The 21,576-nt window shown below is 32.1% G+C and overlaps 1 protein-coding gene across 1 annotated transcript; it reads right to left on the bottom strand.

Moving 5' to 3' along the window:
• Positions 1–540: 540 nt before the first annotated feature.
• On the bottom strand, positions 541–18,421 carry LOC106708109 (the record flags this gene model as incomplete). The annotated part of the gene is made up of 5 exons (XM_045684666.1): positions 18,350–18,421; positions 16,045–16,107; positions 4,497–4,592; positions 3,312–3,404; positions 541–3,117 (listed from the first exon to the last, which is right to left on the bottom strand). Coding segments are annotated over exons 1-5 (2,832 nt in total), but the record flags the coding sequence as incomplete, so codon positions are not given.
• Between the last annotated feature and the right edge of the window lie 3,155 nt (positions 18,422–21,576).

Genomic DNA, 21,576 nt, shown 5'->3' with positions numbered 1-21,576 from the left:
ACGTTTTACTGTATATTTTTATAATCAACAAATAATTAGTAGCAATCTATAAACAACTTTATTAAGTTTACAATTTGTACAAAATTTTACAAATAACTTTTACAATATAAATAACTAGCTTTTACCCGCGACTCCGTCCGCGCGGAATAAAAAAATAGAAAACGGGGTAAAAATTATCCTATGTCCGTTTCCTGGTTCTAAGCTACCTGCCGACCAATTTTCAGTCAAATCGATTCAGCCATTCTTGAGTTATAAATAGTGTAACTAACACGACTTTCTTTTATATATATAGATGTGATTTAAAATTTATTTGTCAGTCTCTTTGTTTATTGGTCTTCCATTTAAATCAACTTCGATACTTGGAATTAGCGGAGGCTTGAATCCATATTCTATCCTTAGATTAGTAATTTTAGGTTGTCTTTCAAATCTATTTGATTTAACAGAATTGTAATTGTTATTTTCCCAATAATTGTTATATTTTTGTAATGGTGGCGGTCCGTAGTATATATTTTGATTGTTTGTAAAATATTTATTGTATATTTGATTGTTTTTTGCTTGATTAGGTTTCATATTTATATATTTATATGTAGAAGCATACAGACTACCCCATTGTGTAGTCTGAATTGGTACAGCGTAAGTAAACTGCTCTTGATTCTCTTTTAAATATCCTTGAAGTTGATTGAAATAAGGTGATTTTTCTGGTTTATTTTGTTTAAACTTTTGGTATTGGTTTTGAAAATACTGTGGTACATTTTGAGATTCTTCTGCTTTAGAATTATCTATAGAGTAAGTTTGAAAACTATATGGCATTTTATTTTCTGTTCTCTTTTCTAAGTTGTAAGGATTTTCAATGGGATAAGGTCTGTCGATATATTTAGTAACGATTGTTGGTTTTTCAACAACCTTTTCGACTACTTTCTCTACAGGGTAAGGTACTTTTTTCTCAACGATTCTGTCAACAGGGTAATGTTTAATAATTTGCACAGGTATAGGTACTGGTACGTTTATGTGTACTGGTTTTTCTACAATTTTCTCTACCGGTACGTGGACCGTCTTTTCATAAGGTACAGGGTACAATACTTTCTTCTCAACAGGATAAGGGACACGGATTTCTTTTTCAACAATCTTCTCTACTGGTTTTTCGACAGGTACTGGATACGGTCTTTCTACTGGAATTGGTACTATGACTGGTTTTTCGACTGGAACTTGTACTTTAACCGGTACGGCGACAGGAGTTGGTACGGGAACGTTCCTTATAACTTCTTTCTCGACTACTTTTTCTACTGGGTATGGGACATGTACTGGTCTATCTACGTATACTTTCTGCTCCACCGGGTAAGGTACTTTAATTGGTACGGGATAGGGTTGTCGAACTTGTACCGGATATGGTTTGTTAATATATTTCGTGACTTCAATAGGTTTTTCAACAATTTTCTCGTATGGCACTGGTATAACGACCGGTACATAGTTTGCTTTTGATTCGGAATTCGATATTGGTTTTTCAATGTATCGTTCTATGTATTGTGGAACAGGTACTTCTTTTTCGACGATTATTGGTTGAATAACTTTACGATTGTTTCGTTTTCCAAAAAAAATTTCATTATTGGTGTTATTTTGTTGATTTTCTTTGTAATTGTTGTATTTAACTGTAATTTTAGCTTCCATATTTTCGCTAGATTCTAATTCCTCATTTCTTTCATCATTATTTTGTACTTCATTAGCAAAATTACTATTTGCATTGTATCTTTCAATATTTTTCTTACCATATTCATGAGAGATTTCTTTAATATTTTGTTCCTGATTTCTTTGTTGATCTTCAAATGTATTGTGTAAATATCTGTCTTCGTTTAATGGATAGTTACTTCTACCTTCTTCTAAATATTGATGAACCTCTACTTCATTTATATGAGTTATATCTAATGGAATTGATTCTTGTATTTCAACAATTGTTCTTTCTTTAGAAGGTATTTTTACTTTCTCTTCAACAAATTCACTATCTGAAGTGTCATGATCTTCTATTGTATTAAAAATATCAGTGTTATTAGAATTTAATAATCGTAAAGCTACTGTTATTGGAGCTAAATATTTCTGTCCAATAGGTCTTGGTGTTACATAAACTGTTTCCTCATTAAAGTAATGAGGTAAATAAGCATTTTTACTTTCATTTTTCGTTATACTAGTAATTTCATAGCCATTTTGAATAAATGGTGTCATTGTGGACACTAAAGTGTCTAATATTTGTTCTTTATAATCATCGTTGTTCGAATCTTGTACAACTATAGGTGATGCAAATTTGCTTTCGTAGTTATTTAGAAGTATTTGATTGTTTGTGTTAGAATTAGGTATAGAATTTTTTTCTATGTTATTTATTTTCGCTTTTAAAGTTATTTGATTTTGTCTATTTTGATTACTATGAGATTCACCGGTTCTTGGATTGTATAGTTTAATATATTCGTCGATATAAACTTGTTTTTCAGCTGAATGGTTGATCGTTAACAAATCGTCGTTACTTATAAGATCTTGTGTTGAAGCTACAAGTTTTGATATACCTTCTTGGTCATTGTAATAATTTCTTGTCGTAGGAGTAATTTCCGTAGAATAATAATAATAACCTTCGTTATTCGTATTCGATCTTGTTTCAATTTTAAAGTCTGCAGCTCCTTTATATAAGGGTCTTTGTTCTTTTGCACCGAAATTTTCGTTTACATTTTCATATGTCGTTATTTTGTCGTCTAATATATTCGATTGTTCTTTTTCTTCAATATCATCGTTTGTGCAATTATGATTTTTAAAAACTTGTACAATAGGTGTTATTATTGCATTATTTTCATTGTCATTATCTTTATAAGATGCTGTTGTGCTAAATTGATTGCTTGTTGGATTATTTTCTGTGGTTGTGTGATCTGTTTGTATTTTATATCCAGTGTGTGTGTATGAGTTTGTATTTTGTTCATTTATATACTGGGTAGAGTCACTTGATACCTTATTTTGTTGTGTTTGTGCAAACGTGATGGGGAATTGCTGATGCAGAAGAAATATATCTAATGGTGGTTCACTGCTGACTCCTTGGATTGTCTGTGTATGATTTTCTGGATTTTGATATATTTGATAAGGTATCTGTAATACAAAGATAGAAGTTGAATTTTAATAAAGAAAATGTGTTGCTATAGATATAAAAAGTAGATTTATGTGAGAAATATAAAAGTAGGAGGATAGCAATATTGTGGTTTGTGAATAGTTAATATTAAATACTGTTTGCAACTAATATTTTGTTAGAGAATACTGGAGTCGTATTGGTGTTGGTAACTTACCGCAGTATTATAGTTCAAGCCAGTAGCATCGACCAGTGGCCCGGTATTTTGTAAACCACCTATATTGTTCGCAAACTGGATTTGAGGCCCAGTCTGTGGAAAAAAATGTTAAAATCTATAAAATGATTGAAATGTAATGAGTGGTAGTTCTGAATTAGAAGGATTTTAAATGTATTTGTCGTTTACGAGAAAAAATAGTGAAAATAGATTATTCTTTGCGAAAGTAGCGACATGTTTTAAAATAACTTCAAAAATCAAAAGTTATGAAAATAAAAAGTTTTTACCGTGTTATAGATTTTAATAGAACTCTGTTAGATTTAACAAGTCATTTCTTCGCTATCTACAAAGTACGTGTCATTATTTTCTTCGGCTACCTTCACAAGTATTTGTCACTACTTTCTTCTAACTTTTTTCTACTTTATTTATTTTGGTTTATTGTCATGACCAAAAAAAACAAAATTATATCTCAAGTCTTTAGAAAGCATTCAGGTAAAATAAAAATAGATAATAATTTTGATATTATAAAAGATAAAGATAGCTTTATTTTCCCTTAACACAAGTTACATATATTAATTAAACATAATTTTGCGAACAATAAACTGTTACTAGTAAAATAATGCTAATATTTACTACCAAATGAAAAATGCGTTAGCTTTGTTAGTTTCCATATATGCAGAACTTATTATTTAAAATTAGTATGGTTAGTGTGAGTTTTCTCCTTGATCTTCTGTGTAAGGGCCGCCTAGAGCGCTGAAAGCCTCCTCCAGATATTTGATATAATAACAAAGTTTAAATTAAATAATAATTACCGTGGCACTCCACTGCCATTTTGTATTATTAGATATCATATTAACTCTTATTTTTCTTTGACATAACAGAGACGAGTGTCACATCAATATAGTTCTACGGTAAAAATGTCGAAACTGGATAAATAAGAATTCTCTAGAAGCGAGAGTTATTGTCCGGTCCCGACGTACAAAACTCGTGTTGGAGATAAACCTCTTAAAGCGAGAAAAATATCGCGGTCCTTCTCGCTTATCCAGGAACGACATCAATAAAATGTTATTAGTAAACAAAAGTAATGACCTAAGTTTAAGATTTTAAATTGATGAAGGTAAGTTGAAAAGAAATGGAATGAATAAAGAATTAATAATAATATTTTTAAATAATAAAGTAAATAATGACCTGTACAAAGAAGTGGTCTGTAGGTAGTTGTGCGTCCACTGGTGTCAGCTGCCATCCCCACTCGAACTGCGTGCCTCCTTGTTGCACCTTCTGATTCTGTAAGAGATATTATTACTTAGTATAGTCGCCAATTCCACAGTCGTCTATATAAATACTAGTGGTCAATATAAGTCCTAATGGTCTAAATTAATACTAGTGGTCCAAATAGTTCGTTGTGGTCTTAATTAGAGGCATGTTAAGAGGTATATAATGCATGAGTCTAGACCAGGGATTTCCAAAGGGATCGATATTGAACTTAAAGCATTAATAATTCTCCCTCTGTCCTCTTCTATTGACCTAAGTCAGAATTAATAATAATAATTGATCTGCCAGGCGGAGACAGAATAAATATATTTTTTTAAATAATAATTGATCTTAAAAGTAGGTAATTTGGCCATGGGGGGTAACGGCTTCTTTTAGAAAAGGGGGGTAACTTATTCAAAATAGTTTGGGGATGCCTGGTCTAGACTCTTGACTATGGTCGAATTCAATGGTATTTTACACATATCACTACCCACTACCTGAGAATGAAATTTATTGTCTATGGATTTATTTTGGAATGTTTTATTGTTTAAATTGATAATAAAGACATGTCTGTTTTTAATAAGTCTGTAATTACAGATTTATAATGGTATTGTTAATAGTTTTTTTTATAATTTCTGATTTCTAATTAATTCCACTAAGTATCTTAACTTTTTACCTTACGTTTCGAACCAGGATTCATGTTTAAATTATTAGATTAATATTAAAACATAAATGTAAAAAAGTAAATAAGTGATAAAGTGCAATATTTATTTTACATTTCTTTCTGCAAATAAGTATTATATTTAAATACTTTATTTGTATATATTTGGAAATCCAATAATGTATTCTCTGTTCTGATCTTAAATATAAAATGATACGGTCATATTTCTACGTACGTAATTGTGGTTACTGTGATATATGAAATACATTACGCTTTGATTGCTACTTCCTACATTTCTATGTTAAATAACCACGCCACTGATTGACTCGATTTAACTGAGTGACAATTCGTGAAGAAAATATGAATAAAGGTACATTTTTACAGTAGAAAAACTTTAATATGTATGTTGTAAATTCAAGCAAAATAGTTCTTAGTTGTGTAATAAAAACATTTTTAAAGTATTTTTATTATACTACTAGCTTTCGCCCGCGACTCTATCTGTGTGAAATAGCTTTGCATACATCTTCCAAATTTCATTAAGATCCGTTCAGTCGTTCATTCATCTAAACATTCGCATTTATAATATTAGTAAGATTACATAAACATCTGCAATTAACTTGTTTGAATTGAAATTGTAAAATAGAAACTGTTACTACAAAATGCCAATTGTATTTCGATTTGTATAATTTGGTATTAAAAGGTCCGGATTCGATTCCAACCAATTCTTATCTTTTAGAAAGTGTAAGCGGAATTGAGATTAATATTAATTTAAACTGCAACGTACCGATAATGGACAAACGAACAAAATACAAAACAAGTTCACAACTTTCAATCTTATATATATTTATAATAAAAGATACAAAGATGATTTGATTTTTAATTCTTTATTTTTTTCCCTAAAAATAACTTTTTAATTCATCTATTTTATTGGAATTTTTTGTTAGTTGAAACCCAAGGTAAAAAACTTAATTAATAACTTATGTCTTCCACACTACTTTCTACATTTACTTATGTCAAATTTCATCGAGATCCGTTGAGCCGTAATTTACTACTAAAAAAAACTTAATAAGGGTATGAAAAATAGATGTTGGCCGATTCTTAGACCTACTCAATATACTCACAAAATTTCATCAAAATCGGTCAAGCCGTTTCGAAGGAGTACGGTGACGAAAACTGTGACACGAGAATTTTATATACATATAGATAATGTTAGTAAGATTAGTGACGTAATTTTCATTCCAATGACCGGATTTTCGTATTTACATAACGTTGTAAGTAATTTTATAAATACTATAATTGATATTACGTTGAAAGCAATCAATTTGAACCGTTAGGAAACTTTGAGATACAAAGAAATCGAAAAATAGTGTTTTTCAATTATACTTTTAACCGCGACTTAAAAGCCCAGAATTAAAAAAGAAATTGAAAGAATCTCATGTATTCGACTATGTTCTATATCTGTGCTAAATATTAACAAGATGTTTTGAACCATAGCGGATTTATCGAGAAAAAATAAGAATTTTACGTATCCCATGAAAACCGGACACATTTCTAAGTTCGTACGTTCCAAATTTCATCCAGATTCGTATAGCCGGTCCATCTAAACTTTCGAATGTAATTTGAATGGATATAAGTATACAACATAATTGGTATAAAATTTACGAACTGCTTTGATGTTAGATATAATTATTAAGACAGTTGTAAAAGGAAAAATGTATAAATATGATGAGCCTAACTCAAACGAAGCAATAATCTGTATCAGTAATAGTATGTTATTTCAAATAGAGACATAAAATTGCTACAACTTTCATCAGACCATTCCCTTCGAGCACTTTTACTTGCACTTCCTAAGTTTTCATAGCGTATACGGTAACCAATCTAATGGACTGGTAACTGAGATCTTGTCTTCCGCGAGCCAGACATACAGACATTCCCTTTTAATTTTAGTATAGTACTAGTATTTATATAGAAATTTGAATCCCAGTAGTAAATAATTAAAAAATGATTTAATATATTTACGCAGTTAATTTAGTGTTAATTATATAAATAGGTTTTTGTTTTGTAACATTGTATTTGTTAGATAAATAAATAAAAATTACGAAGTTATAATAACTTAATTAAGTACAATCATTTATTTACTTGATTTGAAATATGATATGAAACTTAATAAATACTAAGTTGTTTTTGTTATTTATTAAATTAGAAAGGGCTATTATTTACTCAAAGAAACTTACAAAGGCTTAATAAATCTATGCACAAACAAGTTTGTACAATACACTTTCGTTGTCAAGGCTTTATGCGTTTCCGGTGGTGAAAGGTAAGGCTCTACTTCCTGTCAGTAAATAACCGTGAGCTTACACTACCAAAGTTCAAAACAAGAACAGCAAAACATCGATGATGATATTTTAGCTCTCGTTCTCAAAAAACCACAGACAACAATATGTTTTTTTTTGGAGAGCTTTATCAGAGGCAACACATAATTTATTTGTACTCAGGTTTATAACGTAAAGGGTTACCCCTTTATGTTTTGAACCCAGAAATGAAAAACTGCAATAAAAATCCGTCCAAAAACATCTCATGATATAGTCGGAATTTAAAAACAGGACAGGACATTTTTAATACAGGAACTTCGGCAGTGGAAATTCACAATTATAAAAATAACTTGATTGAATAATTTCTAACTTATGAAGTAATTTAAAACTGGTATATTATTATTGCAGTAAGAAGTAGTTACATATTATGAAAGAATTCAACGTCTATCATACAAGATGGATGAACTAAACGCCCTACTGATGTAACATGGGGCAAAGAGACATGAGGTAATCTAAAAAAAACTCTTAACGAAATTACGTAAGATTTAAAACCAATTATCAAATTGGAATGTCTGTAATTCATATCGAAAGAAAATAATATAACGCAAAAATTATACGCTTAGGTTAGTTATAACGAAAAACTAATTTAGACATTTTTTTGTCATTCTGTTTACTAAACGATAGGGACAATTTTGATGCGACTTATGCTGGAAGGTAACTGATATGTGCGAGAGTAACTTAAGTCAATTTTTTTTTCTGCGCAATCAAAACCGCCGGCGACAGTTAGTCAAAAATAATTACCATAATAATAATAATAATAATAATAATACTTTATTTAAACAAAAAACACTTATACATATTACATCAGTTGTTGGAGCATCCTTTTAAGTATAGAATACTTGTAGCAGGATGCTCCGTTCTTCCGTAACAATCATTTTTTTTTTTTTTTTTTTACATTCGATATACCTTACAAATCAACAAAAAAGTTAAAAACAATTTGGGTAGTTAAAAAGAGTGTATACATTCAATGGAGCATTGCGGGTGATTATTATAAATGTTCGAGTATAGGGACCCGTTCACACTGGGTTCAATATGTGTTAATAAAAATAATTTTAAATTATCGTATATTTTTTTATGTGATGTGATTGCGTGTGTATGTCAGTGTGTGTGGTTGTGTAGTGTATTTCTGTAGATGTATGTCTGTGTATATGTATGCGAAGGTACGAAATATGTTTATCTTTATTTTTATTTATTTAGTATTGAAGTTCGGTTAGTAACTCTTCTACTTCTTCATATTCAAGATTGTTAAGCCAATTTGTAACTTTGTTTCTTAATTCATATGTATTTAATTTAACGATATTTAATATTTTATTAATTTTATTATATATACGTTCTGATTGCCTATTATATTGGCGAGAAGCAAAATAAGTTTTTACTGCAATTTCACATATTGCTTTTTGCCTTCGTTTACTTGTTATAATAGAATCATTAGTAACTGTTTTATGCCGTTCGGTTAACAAATAAAGAATGTACAATTTCCGTACACTCAGTAACATACTCTCTGAATAAAGCATTTTTGTGGGATATCTATACGGCTTATTGTACATAACTTTAAGTAGGGACCGTTGACTACGTTCAAGTTCTAGAAATTTAGCTTTATTACTGCCCCCCCAGATAGGGATGCAATATATCAAAACCGATTGAGCTAGAGCAAAGTATATCTGATTTAAAAGTTTATATGGAGCTACATTTCTCAGAGTTTTAAAAATCCAAATAAGTTTACGCACTCTGCTAGTAGCCACTTCAATATGACTATGCCAAGATAATTTTTGATCTATCATAACCCCAAGATATTTGGTGCAACAAACTTTTTCTATAACCGGGCAACAACAATCATCTTGTTGGTTATTACAATTATGGATTTTTATATTTGAGTTTGAAGGTTGTGTACGATTGTTAATAGAGAAGCACATGTAATTTGTTTTTAACGTATTTAGTGTTAATAGATTTGTTTTTAGCCACGCTGAGACATCCCTCATACCAGCTTCTGCAGTTTTGTGTGTCTCCTCCCAAGTTTTTCCCTCAAATACTACAGCAGTGTCATCGGCATACGAAATTACATGTCCATTTTCTAATTTTAGATTGCATAAGTCGTTAATGTAAATTAAAAATAACGTCGGACCCAAGATACTTCCTTGTGGGACACCAAAGCTAATTTTATGGTCATCGCTGGTATATTTATCTACTTTTACCCTTTGCGTGCGGGCAGTTAGGTAATCTTCTAAAAGTTTTAATTGATTGCCCCTAACTCCAATTATTTCTAGCTTTCGTACTAGAGTGGAAACAGAGACGGTATCAAAAGCCTTTTTTAAATCTAGAAAAACAGTTATACATTTTTTCTTACAATCCAGTAGATGAGTTATCCTTTTTGTTAGTTCTAAAATTGCATCCTGCGTACATTTTCCTCGCTGAAATCCATACTGGGAATTGGATAAAATTTTATATTTGTTAAGATAGTTTATAAGCCGTATATTTATTAATTTTTCTAAAATTTTGGAAACTGCAGGCAGGACAGAGATTGGTCTATAGTTACTTATTTCGTCTCTATTTCCACCCTTGTATACTGGTGTTATGATAGATATTTTAAGTAATTTGGGAAAAATTCCTTTAGCGAAGCAAAGATTCGCCAAATGGGAGATAATAGGGGAAACTACTTCTTTTGCCATCTTTAAGAATTTTGTTGGTATACTATCCCATCCCGGGGCACTGTCCGATTTTAAGGACATCAATATACTGCTGACTTCTTCAGGATCGGTATCCGTCATTACTAAAGAAGTAGGATGTCTCGAGACCGCGTTGGGCGCATTAATGTCAATAGATGATGCTCGATTACTGTTTAGAATATTATTGGCTAACTCCTGACCGATGCTAGCATAGTAATTATTGAAACGATTGACAGAAACAATAGGGTTTTGGTTCGGTTGAAGTAAGTCAGTATTTGAAGTCCTTTCGGATTTTATGTTGGCAATGTTTTTTATATTAGTCCACAACTTTTTGGGATCTTTAACCAACAAAAGTTTTCTTTGGTATTCTCGTTTTAGCTTTTTAATTAAATTATTGCAATAGTTACGGTATCTTTTATACGTTATTTTTAAAATTTCATCGTAAGGATTTGACTTTAATTTCTTTTGCATTTTGTTCCTATTTCTGATACATCGTAATATGCCAGGCGTTATCCAGGGCTGAATATTTCGTATGCTTTTAGGTTTTCGTATTGTCTTAGTGTTTTCCTGTAATGCTTCCGTCATTTTTTTCAAAAGGATTTCTGTTAATTTATTTGGGTCGTTGTAAAACATCAATTCTGACAATTTTTTCTTCGCAAGAGAGATTACAGCTTCATCTATATCAGTTAAAGTTTTTGTCGAAGAACAAGACCTTGTGTTTTTAAATTTAGATATACATAATAAAATCATTCGATGATCGGTTATAGTGGTATTTAATATAGCTATTGTAGCTGAAATCATCTTTTTATTTAGTTTTAGCATAAAGTGGTCTAAACAGCTGTTTTCTCTAGTTGCGGTAGTATGTCCCGGTAATATTCCGAGTTCGGATAGCATGTTAAGATAAATTTGTCTATTGTTGTATTCTGAATAGGATTCATTAATTTTGCTAATAAGATTTATATTTATGTCACCCGTTATAATAATGTTATGATGTTTATTTATTGTATTGAGGTGCAAGTGAAGCGATTCAATGAACCTGTCAGCATTTGATGTAGAAGGTGATCTATAAATACCTAATATGCTAAAATTATGTATATCTACTTGTAAACAGGACGCATGAGTCAATTTAATTTCTTTTATTTTAGGTCTTAGATTAGTTCTAACATACACAGTAACCCCGTCATTTTTATTTAAATGTTGTGACAACGAAATGTAATTCTCCAAGAGTGGAATATTTCTATTATTGCCTAATTGACATTCTGTCAAAATTAATACATCTACATCCCTTTCTATAGTCTTCAGTGTAATTTGAAGATCATCAAAATTTTTATAAATGCTCCTTATATTTTGAGTAATAACCGTAAGATCACCTTCGCGGATGTTTATCATTTTACTTAAGTCTTCTACATCGCAGTGTATTGTTGTTGTATGATTAGATTCGTCTATTTCTTGTATAGTAGTTAGTGAATTATTCATGCTCAGAAGTAAAGATCATAGCTTCGGTCTTAACTGTGCGTGAACAATACTTTGGATTTATATTGAGTTGTCTATTTGAATGCGTGTTATATATCCATTTAGCTATTATTTTGTAATTTATTTTTAGGTTTATTGTGTATAGACAGATATTTTCAGGCAAAAAACAATTTAAGATATGTGTGGTAAGTCTGTTATGAGTGAATGATGTTTCTGAACATATCACTAATAAATACTCCTTATTATTTAATATGATAAACAAATTGCAGATAGATATACTAAAAGCACTAAACAGAACCCGAATACGGCACAGTCAGTCTTTGTTAATTAAATGTTGAATTTGCGATTCACTTGTAATTAGGAAAATTGGGGAGTTTTCGTCCTTTCTAACGTAAACTTTGCCGTACGCCGTCCAGCAAAATTTGTAGGACTTGGACTTCACTAAGTCTCTTCCTAGAAAGTATAATCTGGCTGATTTAGGTGTTAAATTTTCTGTTATGTATACAGGCACATCTTCTCCATTACGTAGACCCAAATGCCGAGCGCAGATCTTAGTCTTGTGTCTTATGTTAAAGCTTTTAGACATTTTGAGTATTTCATTCTTTAGTATTGTTGAGGTAGTTTCAACTACAATTGGTGTATTTCGAACTCCATCCTTTTTACCTCGCACTCTGTAAATGTCTTTAATATGGTTTTTATTTACGTCGCATCCAATGGTTTTTGTAAGATTAGTTACCATTTCAATCAGATCCTCTTTCGATTCTGTGTCTTTCTTTGGCACATTCTTTATTTCGAAACAAGATTTCCTCATGCCCTTTTGGATGTCCTCGATCTTATCTTCTAAAAGTGTGATATATTTTTTATCTTCTTGTGCTTGACGTTCCAACTTCTCAATTTTTTTCCTATATTCTTCATTTTGAGCAGTGAGAAAAGCTATAGAGTTTTCGATATTGCGATTAGACTGTTTTATTTCTAGTAAGGTTGGAGTAATCTTTTTGAGTTCTTCTTCATGAAATGACGTTCTTGAGATAATAAGTTCCCTCATCTCCTCTTTAAAACAGTTTAATTCGACACTGAAGTCTTCATTAGCTCTTTTGCGTTTACCACGCGCTGTGACTAATGACGTCTGCGGAACGGATTCTATCATATTAATTGTGTTTATATCTGACTCTGATTGCGATTTATTGATAGTGTTTACGTCCATATTTTTTTTTTTTTTTTTTTTTTTTATTATCAAAGAATTGTTATATTTTCTCGATCGTGTGAAAGGGTCTTAAATTCAAGGGCATATGCGTATGCGCTAACTACTCGTATTTCGTGAACAAAAGCGCCGTAGTTGACACCTAATAGGATCGACCAATAACAGCGATGTGGGCGGGTCTTCTTAATGAATAGGTCCAGTTTAAAATGCAATTTGAATGCAAAAACAAATTGTTTGACTCACAGTACCAGGGTCGCAGAAGTCCGAGTACATAGCTGGTTGTGTCTCTGTATAGGGTAAGCTCCGCACTTTTATGCACTCCTATTATTTAAACAGCAAATTTACTGATTTGTATTTAATATAATTTTCGATAAAAAGCGACACACACTAACGAGACGTTAACACCTGACGGCGATCCGAGGGGAAGAGGAATGGCTGAATAAGTGGACAGAAATAATAAAGAATTTACAAATTATGAAATGTTATACTTATCTTAAACTAGCTTTTACCCGCGACTCCGTCCGCGCGGAATAAAAAATAGATAACGGGGTAAAATATATCCTATGTCCGTTGCCTGGTTCTAAGCTACCTGCCCACCAATTTTCAGTCAAATTGATTCAGCCGTTCTTGAGTTATAAATAGTGTAACTAACACGACTTTCTTTTATATATATAGATTAACTGCAGAAACATATTGCTATCTCTGTTTCTTCAAAGAGATTAAGAGGGACAACAGTATGTTTAAACAATCGAAACATAGGTATGATAAACCAGACGTGGCGCAAGTGAATAATAAAAATGGTTATTGTGAGAAAACTATAAAAGATAGATATATGCTATCCCGGACTTTTATTTAGCAAATTTAAAGAGCTACAATTCTTTCATACATCATTTTTATGTAGATCCTATAGATTAGCCTACGTAAACGCTGAAAGCAAAAATGTCCCTAATTTTCGCAACAAATTTTGAAGCTAAATTGAAAATCTACTAGTCTTCTAGTTATTTAAAAAAATTAAGAAATGAGACCCATCTGCAAGCACTTCCTTTCGATTAAAATAATTTTTATCAAAATCTCCCGAAACTCCGCCCCTGGTGGTCACCAGGGGCGGAGTTTCGCGGGAACACACATAAAAAAAATACAGTCGAATTGATAACCTCCTTCTTTTTGAAGTCGGCTAAAAAGATGAATTTATAAACAGAATTAAAAGTTTCTGTAAAGAATTGAATCAAATCACAAACGGCTATAGACTCTCTTATCAGTTGTACAAAACACCTACTTTACGCCTATCTTCTATAAGGTAGTATTTCATTGTTACAACAGGACCATTGTTTTACGCTACGCAGTTTTATGTAATAAATATTCATATCAAAACGTCCAGAGCAATAGCAAAGTATTAATTAAAGCGGTAGAACAATACTTGAAATAAAATTGAGGGTCTATTGTCATACCGCATGGTGAAAGTGTACTTCTGTTTCCTCTTAGTAATAGAATCAGTATATTGTTGGGTCTAAGTTAAAAGCGATATAATAATTATAAATTTGTAATCTATAAAAAAATAGCGATTTAAGAAAAGGTCAGATTCAATAAATACTTGTTGTATCAAAACTTTAGGGTACAGTACTTTACTATTCATTTATTATTTTAAAAATAAACTATTGCTGATCTATATCTATACTAATATTATAAAGAGAAAAGATTAGTATTTTAGAATCTTGCTAATATTATAAATGCGAATGTTTAGATGGATGGATGTTTGTTTGAAACGGAACGGCTTAACGGATATTTATGAAATTTCGTATAGACGGAGATCATAGTCTGGAAGAACACATAAGCTGCAACACATAAGAAACAAAGTTATACAAAAGTAAGACAAGCATACTATTTTAAATTCAAATGAAACTGGCTAGTAATATTTAAATAAAAATTTAAGGAAATAAAAATAAAATACTCAAATCCGCTTTCGCTTTTAAATTGTGACATCAACAAGCCGTTGGCGCATGTCGTGTTCTTAATTTGAAAATATTAACTGCTTCAATTTGATTAATTATTGTTTTTTGTTACTTTTATTTGTATAGAATTATGTAATAGTGGGTTTTCACTGTACTGACATTTGTATTAATACATTATTGTCTCTATTGTCAAAATGAATGAAAAGAATAAAAAATATGTGTTAATACAAGTTTCACGACAGTGGAAAACAGTAAACATCTTAAATGGAAACTAAATTTGGTTTAATTTGGAGTCAAATTTTTTTTTTACGATTTGGAATTAAAATCCTCAACCTGTTCAAAACTTAACTTTATATAATGTGTAAACACATAATAAAAACATAAAAATTACATTGTCTATATTTAATATAAAAAATAACATTTCGTACACATGATACTTTTCAGTTGGTGATAACGAAAAAATATTTTTTTAATTTTTTCTGCCTATGTCTGTCCGCAAGGCCGCGTTTTTTATAATTTTTTTTTATACAAAAAGATTTAACAAAGAATTTTATCTCGCTAAGCTGTAATACTTAACAGCAAGACACGCTCGTTATTACAAAAACAAAAATGTATTACCAACAATCAACAATCAACATGCATGTTCAAGCGTGTGGACAATATCCGGAACGACTGAAACGATTTTGACGTAACTTGAACGGGAAGGTAGCTGTACACGCGGGCATATTATAGTCTACTTTTTTTAATACTGCCCTGAAGAAGTCGCGTGCGACCGCTAGTTTTGATATAAATATAGATAGACCTGTAAACAACCTAGGATCTAGACCTACAACTTTCACTATAGCCCATTAGTATCCGTATTTACTGTTATTGAATTCGAACTTGTTACACTACCGAACACTCCTTTAAACCTATCGCTTTGGAAGGTACATAAACTTAGTATGAAAGCTAGCGAGTACATAAGTTATTTATTTATAAGTACATAGCTGTTGCCCGCAACTCCGTCCTCACGGAATAAAAAAAAAACTTGATGAGATTGTGTTCTTCCAGATTGCGTTCTACATCAATGCCAAATATTAAGCCGTTCTGAAGATACCTTCAAACAAACATCCATCCATCTATCTAAACTTTCGCATTTATAATATTAGTAAGATTTAAAAACTTACCGCGTACGTATACTGCGACCATGTTTGAGTAGTAACGCTTACGACGATCAGAACTCGTAACAACTGGAAATTTGAAAAACATTTTGTAATAGTTTCTAATTTCTAAATTTACGACTACCCACTCTTAAATGTTTATCGGCTAAATGTTTATTATAAAAAATAATCATCTAACATAGTTTAGTTAATGAGTTATTAAACTTATTGACCGTAGGTTACCGAGACCAAAATCTCTGTATATCGTCACAATATAACAAATTATTTTAAACGGAGATTATGTTCTCAGAATTAAGCCCGGCATAAACCTTCAGTTTTAACTGAACAATCGAAGTGTACAGTTAATACTTACAATAATATATCTGTAAGCAAAACTTTAACCGTCAGTTAATCTGTAAAGTTCTCAGTTTTGTCTACAAACATACAAAAAAATGTGCAAATTACAACTGAAGATGTTATTATTTTTTGATATATTAGGTCCTTACATATGAAATTGGCGTTTTTCGTACTGGCCACTTTAATCACGAATTTCTCCTCTTTGGTAAGGAATTCCAAATTCAAATTTGTACAGCTATAGACTCATGTATTTGTGGTTCGATGACCGTCATTCGATTGTTTTTTTTCTTCTGTTTTTTTCTGTTTGCGTCACTCATTTTACAAAATGGAAAACTTAAAATATCGCATTATTTACGAGTACGAGTTCCGCCGTGGCACTAGTGCTGCGGAAACGACTCGAAGGGTGAATGATGTGTATGGCGGTCGTGTTGCAAAAGAAAACACAGTTCGTTTTTGGTTCCAACGTTTTCGTTCTGGAAATTTCGATCTGCAGAACAAGCCCTGTGGACGGCCTGAGACTCAAGTTGATAATGAAGAGTTGAAGGCTATTGTGGAAGCGGATCCATCGCAAACCACGTCCGAGTTAGCTGCAGGCTGCGATGTTAGTGATAAAACTGTTTTAATTCACTTGAAGCAAATTGGGAAGATTAAAAAGCTTGGAAGGTGGGCACCTCACGAATTGACTGAAGCAAAACCGGCAAACGCGCGTCGACTGTTGCGTTACATTACTAAACCGGCACAATAATGAAGGTATTTTAAACCGAATCATTACCTGTGATGAAAAATGGGTTCTTTACGATAATCGGAAGCGCTCAGCGCAATGGTTGGATCCTGGCCAGCCAGCCAAATCCTGCCCCAAGCGAAAATTAACCCCAAAAAAGTTACTTGTAAGCGTTTGGTGGACTAGTGCCGGTATTGTTCATTACAGTTTTCTCAAATCTGGCCAGACTATTACGGCTGATGTCTATTGTCAGCAATTGCAAACCATGATGGAAAAGCTAGCGGCTAAACAACCTAGGCTGGTCAATCGCTCCACGCCACTGCTGCTTCACGACAACGCTAGACCACACACTGCGCAACAGACGGCTTCTAAATTAGAAGAGCTTCAATTGGAAAGTCTAAGACATCCTCCGTACTCCCCGGACCTTGCTCCAACAGATCACCATTTTTTTCGAAATTTGGATAACTTCTTGCAAGGGAAAAAATTCAACTCCGATGGGGCAGTCCAAATCGCCTTCAAAGATTTTATTGATTCCCGTCCGACTGGTTTTTTTAGTAAAGGGATCAATGAACTACCTATGAGATGGCAAAAGTGCATAGAAAATAATGGTTCATACTTTGATTAATTAAATATATTATATTAAAAAATATTCGACTTTTTGTTCCTCCCATACAAAACGCCAATTTCATATGTAAGGACCTAATATTAACTGAATTTCGAGTATTTTTTTTTTGATATTTTCTTTTATAGAGTAAAATATAAATTCTCAGGACATAAAGATACTAATTCAGCCGTAATATTGTGGACCATTTAATTGACCCGCTTTCCCTCTTCCCACGTTTGCTTTTAGTTTTAATCAGTAGTTAAGTTCTTATCGTAGGGATTTTACTTTCTCAATTTCTAAGTTATTAATAATCATACTTTGTATGGGAACATTACGATAGCCAAATGGTCATTCTTTTGTAGGTGACAACATTTTGTAATCAAATTGATCTGTTAATCTTACAATTAACCAAATTGTTACAAAATGATTACCCTATATAAGACTAGATCACTATTAATTGTCGCCTATTTGTTAATCTACTTGAAGATAGAGGAGGTTCAAAATTCAACTATATGTTTTTTTATTGTTTGTTGTTAGATTTTCATAATTTTTTTTTTTCGAAAGGTTATGTCATGTTGTCTTCTTTTTTTTAATTATCTATTTTCTTTGCCAACGAGGTTTTATTTCAAATCAATTAATGTATAACATACCATGGCTTAGACTTGACTTGTCTTCAGAGAAGCCCAAGAAATTGGTTTCGAATTCGACGCCAAACTGGAAAAAAAACGTAGAATTTAAACATATGCAAGTACAAAGATAGGCTACGAATCTATAAAATAAAGCGTTGTCTATGGGCAGCGGGTACTGGCCACTAAACACCAGTTAACCTTTGATTGTCACATTTTGGATATAAAAAGCTCTACTTTTTATGGTACTTGGTTTCATGCAGTTACGTCATATTACTTACGTATAAAATCTTTTAATTGACGGTGTTACATTTGCAACATAATAACAACATAAAACAACAATTAGATGATAGAGCGTACGCGTTGGAGTCGTATGACACAAATCATAAACCATGACTAAATACCTTGTTAGTCGTAATCTTTTATTACCTCAGCCACTTATGGTATTGTTGTGCACACCTACATAAATGCTTTAAGGTCTTAAACTGTAGTAGTTATAATATATAGTTTTTGCGACTTCGTCTGTACAGAATTTAAAAAAAAGTGTACAGTCTCATGAGTTACTCGAGAATATGTTCTATATTTGTGTCGAAATCTGTCGCCCGCATCTCCGAGCGGAATTAAAAGAACTTAATTAGTACGCTATGTGTTCTTCCAAACATTCGCATTTATTATATTAGCAAGATATGTGAATCAAAAGTATCCCACGGGAACTATACACATATCCGGGATCATAGGTAGCCTATGTGTTATTCAAGACTAAAATTTCAACCAGATCCATGCAGCCGTTCTAGTCATACCTTCTAACAAACATCTACGCATTCATCCATTCATATTTATAATATTAGTAAGATAAGAAGTATTAAGGATAAACTGCCACAAATGACAGTTATAAGAAAGTGTTAACATTGTAAAAATGTATCGTTGTTTAATATAAAATTCAATCAATCATTAAAGTTGTCAATTGGATCATGTTTTTGTTCGACTATGATGACTACTACCGAAGTTTTATGTCATATTAACATGAAATGTTAAAGCGAGTAGTTTCGCTTTCATCAATGTATAATGTATTAAACTGATGTACTACATACAATATGTCGGTTTTGTTAACATTGCTTACTGCGTAAAAACGTCTGCCACTGAACGATCGTGAATGTCACCCGTTTTTAATTTGTCTAGATGAATTTTAGAAAAAACTTGCAATGTAAAATTTGCCTACGCAAATTACAAACGGACGGTATTCACGAACGGTCGGTGACATGTACTTTATTATATTTTTTTATTAATTACGCAGTGTATGTGACATAAAAGTATGCGTCTACCGGAATCACTTGCGACAAATATTGCAAGTTTATCGTCATGTTAACGACTTAATTTCACCTTTTTTGTTAAGATATTAGCAAATCTAGGCAATTTCAGTGCGTATAATAATTTGTTCCCATCTAAAATATAAACGAAAGGGAAATCATTCCTGTCATTTTGAATTGAGATATTTTTGTTATGTGTGCTGCTAAAGTTTCGTACTGAAAATATTTCAACATACTTAATAAAGCCAGCTACACACTTTCAGTTTCAACTGAACAGTTTTAACTGTGCAATCCGACTGTTCAGTTAAAACTGAACGTGTGTAGCGGACTTAAAGACAGAAGTCAAACAAAGTGGAAACTACGACCTCATGTTTATAGACTGCTCAAACCATTATCTTTTCTGATCCAGATTTTACACTATTTAAGTTACACAATCGGATAAAAAGATAGCGGAAACGAGAGCGATGTCTTACTTCCTCAAAGACCCGCCATTACATGTGTAGTCGAGGACGTTTATTTCCTACCCATTTTGATGAAATATCTCACATCTTATTTATATATATAAAAGAAAGTCGTGTTAGTTACACTATTTATAACTCAAGATCGGTCAAACTGATTTAGCCTGGGGAGGTAGCTTAGAACTAGGAGACGGACATAGGAACTTTTTTATCTTGTGTGCATTTTTTTATTCCGCACGGTCGCGGGTAAAAGCTAGTTTAAAATAAGCCGAAAACTAGAATTATAGTTGGTATGGTTTGCTGCGATATTTGATTCTAAGTGGGAAGTGAATTTAATTCTTTAATTTCACGTGCTACGCAATATTGGCGGAAATCTGAGATTACCACAGATAAAATAATGTCAGATTTTTATCACAGTGTTTTTTACGCATTACGAGATTTGGGGAATTTTGTAAACGGTTTAATGAGATAATTAGAAGAAGTAATTTGTGGATATATTATGTCAAAACATACTAAAGACATAATGCGTTTACATAACGGATATAAAAGAAAGAAGTGATGGAAGGGGTGTTAGGGGAAACCAAAGTACATTTTTAACCTGTACTTCGTGGTTTTATTCTTAAAAGATCGCCGTATCCGAACAACATTAAGCACTCGGCTTGTTGGCGGCATTTTAATTTGCAACTGAAGATTATTTGAATCAGTCCTTATATGTTGCCATGTAGATTTCGACTGTAGTAATACTTGTATTGAAACATGTTGTCTCTGTTTTGTCAAAGAGTAAGTGACATTATAAATAACTAGCTTTTACCTGCGACTCCGTCCGCGCGGAATAAAAAATAGAAAACGGGGTAAAAATTACCCTATGTCCGTTTCCTGGTTCTAAGCTACCTGCCCACCAATTTTCAGTCAAATCGATTCAGCCGTTCTTGAGTTATAAATAGTGTAACTAACACGACTTTCTTTTATATATATAGATTCCAGTCGACACCTATAACATCGTACTTCCCTGTTACTGGGCACTTTCGCAACTATTTTGATGACAACACAGTTGCAGTTCTGTTTGAACCACATACCATCGTTTATGCTACTGTGACGTAATAACACGTCACGTTGTCGTCACGCGATGATCGCGTTAAACTGTGCAAATTGCATCGTGCTAGATGGCCTGTTACCAACATATATTGTAAGAGGAACTTATATACTTCCCGATTTTGCGGTCTTTTTGTCGCACTCAGAAACGTTATTTAAGTATTTCCTTAGTGTACATTTTTATACATAAACTTGGTTGTAATGCGGCCGGATATTTTTGTTGTTATCGTAGATATATATATAATATCTCCAGGAATGAAATGAAAGAAGAAAACCGCATTTGGAGAACATGAAAAAGTGGAATGAAATTATCGAGGATTTTTTTTTCATATTATAAGGCGGCAAACGAGCAAGCGGTTCAAATTCGCCGAAATAGGAAAGAGAACGCTGCACA

The sequence above is a fragment of the Papilio machaon genome, chromosome 27 (assembly GCF_912999745.1).
Source record: "Papilio machaon chromosome 27, ilPapMach1.1, whole genome shotgun sequence".
Taxonomy (NCBI): domain Eukaryota; kingdom Metazoa; phylum Arthropoda; class Insecta; order Lepidoptera; family Papilionidae; genus Papilio; species Papilio machaon.
The sequence above is the reverse complement of the archived record's forward strand: the minus strand, read 5'-3'. Positions and strand labels throughout refer to the sequence as shown.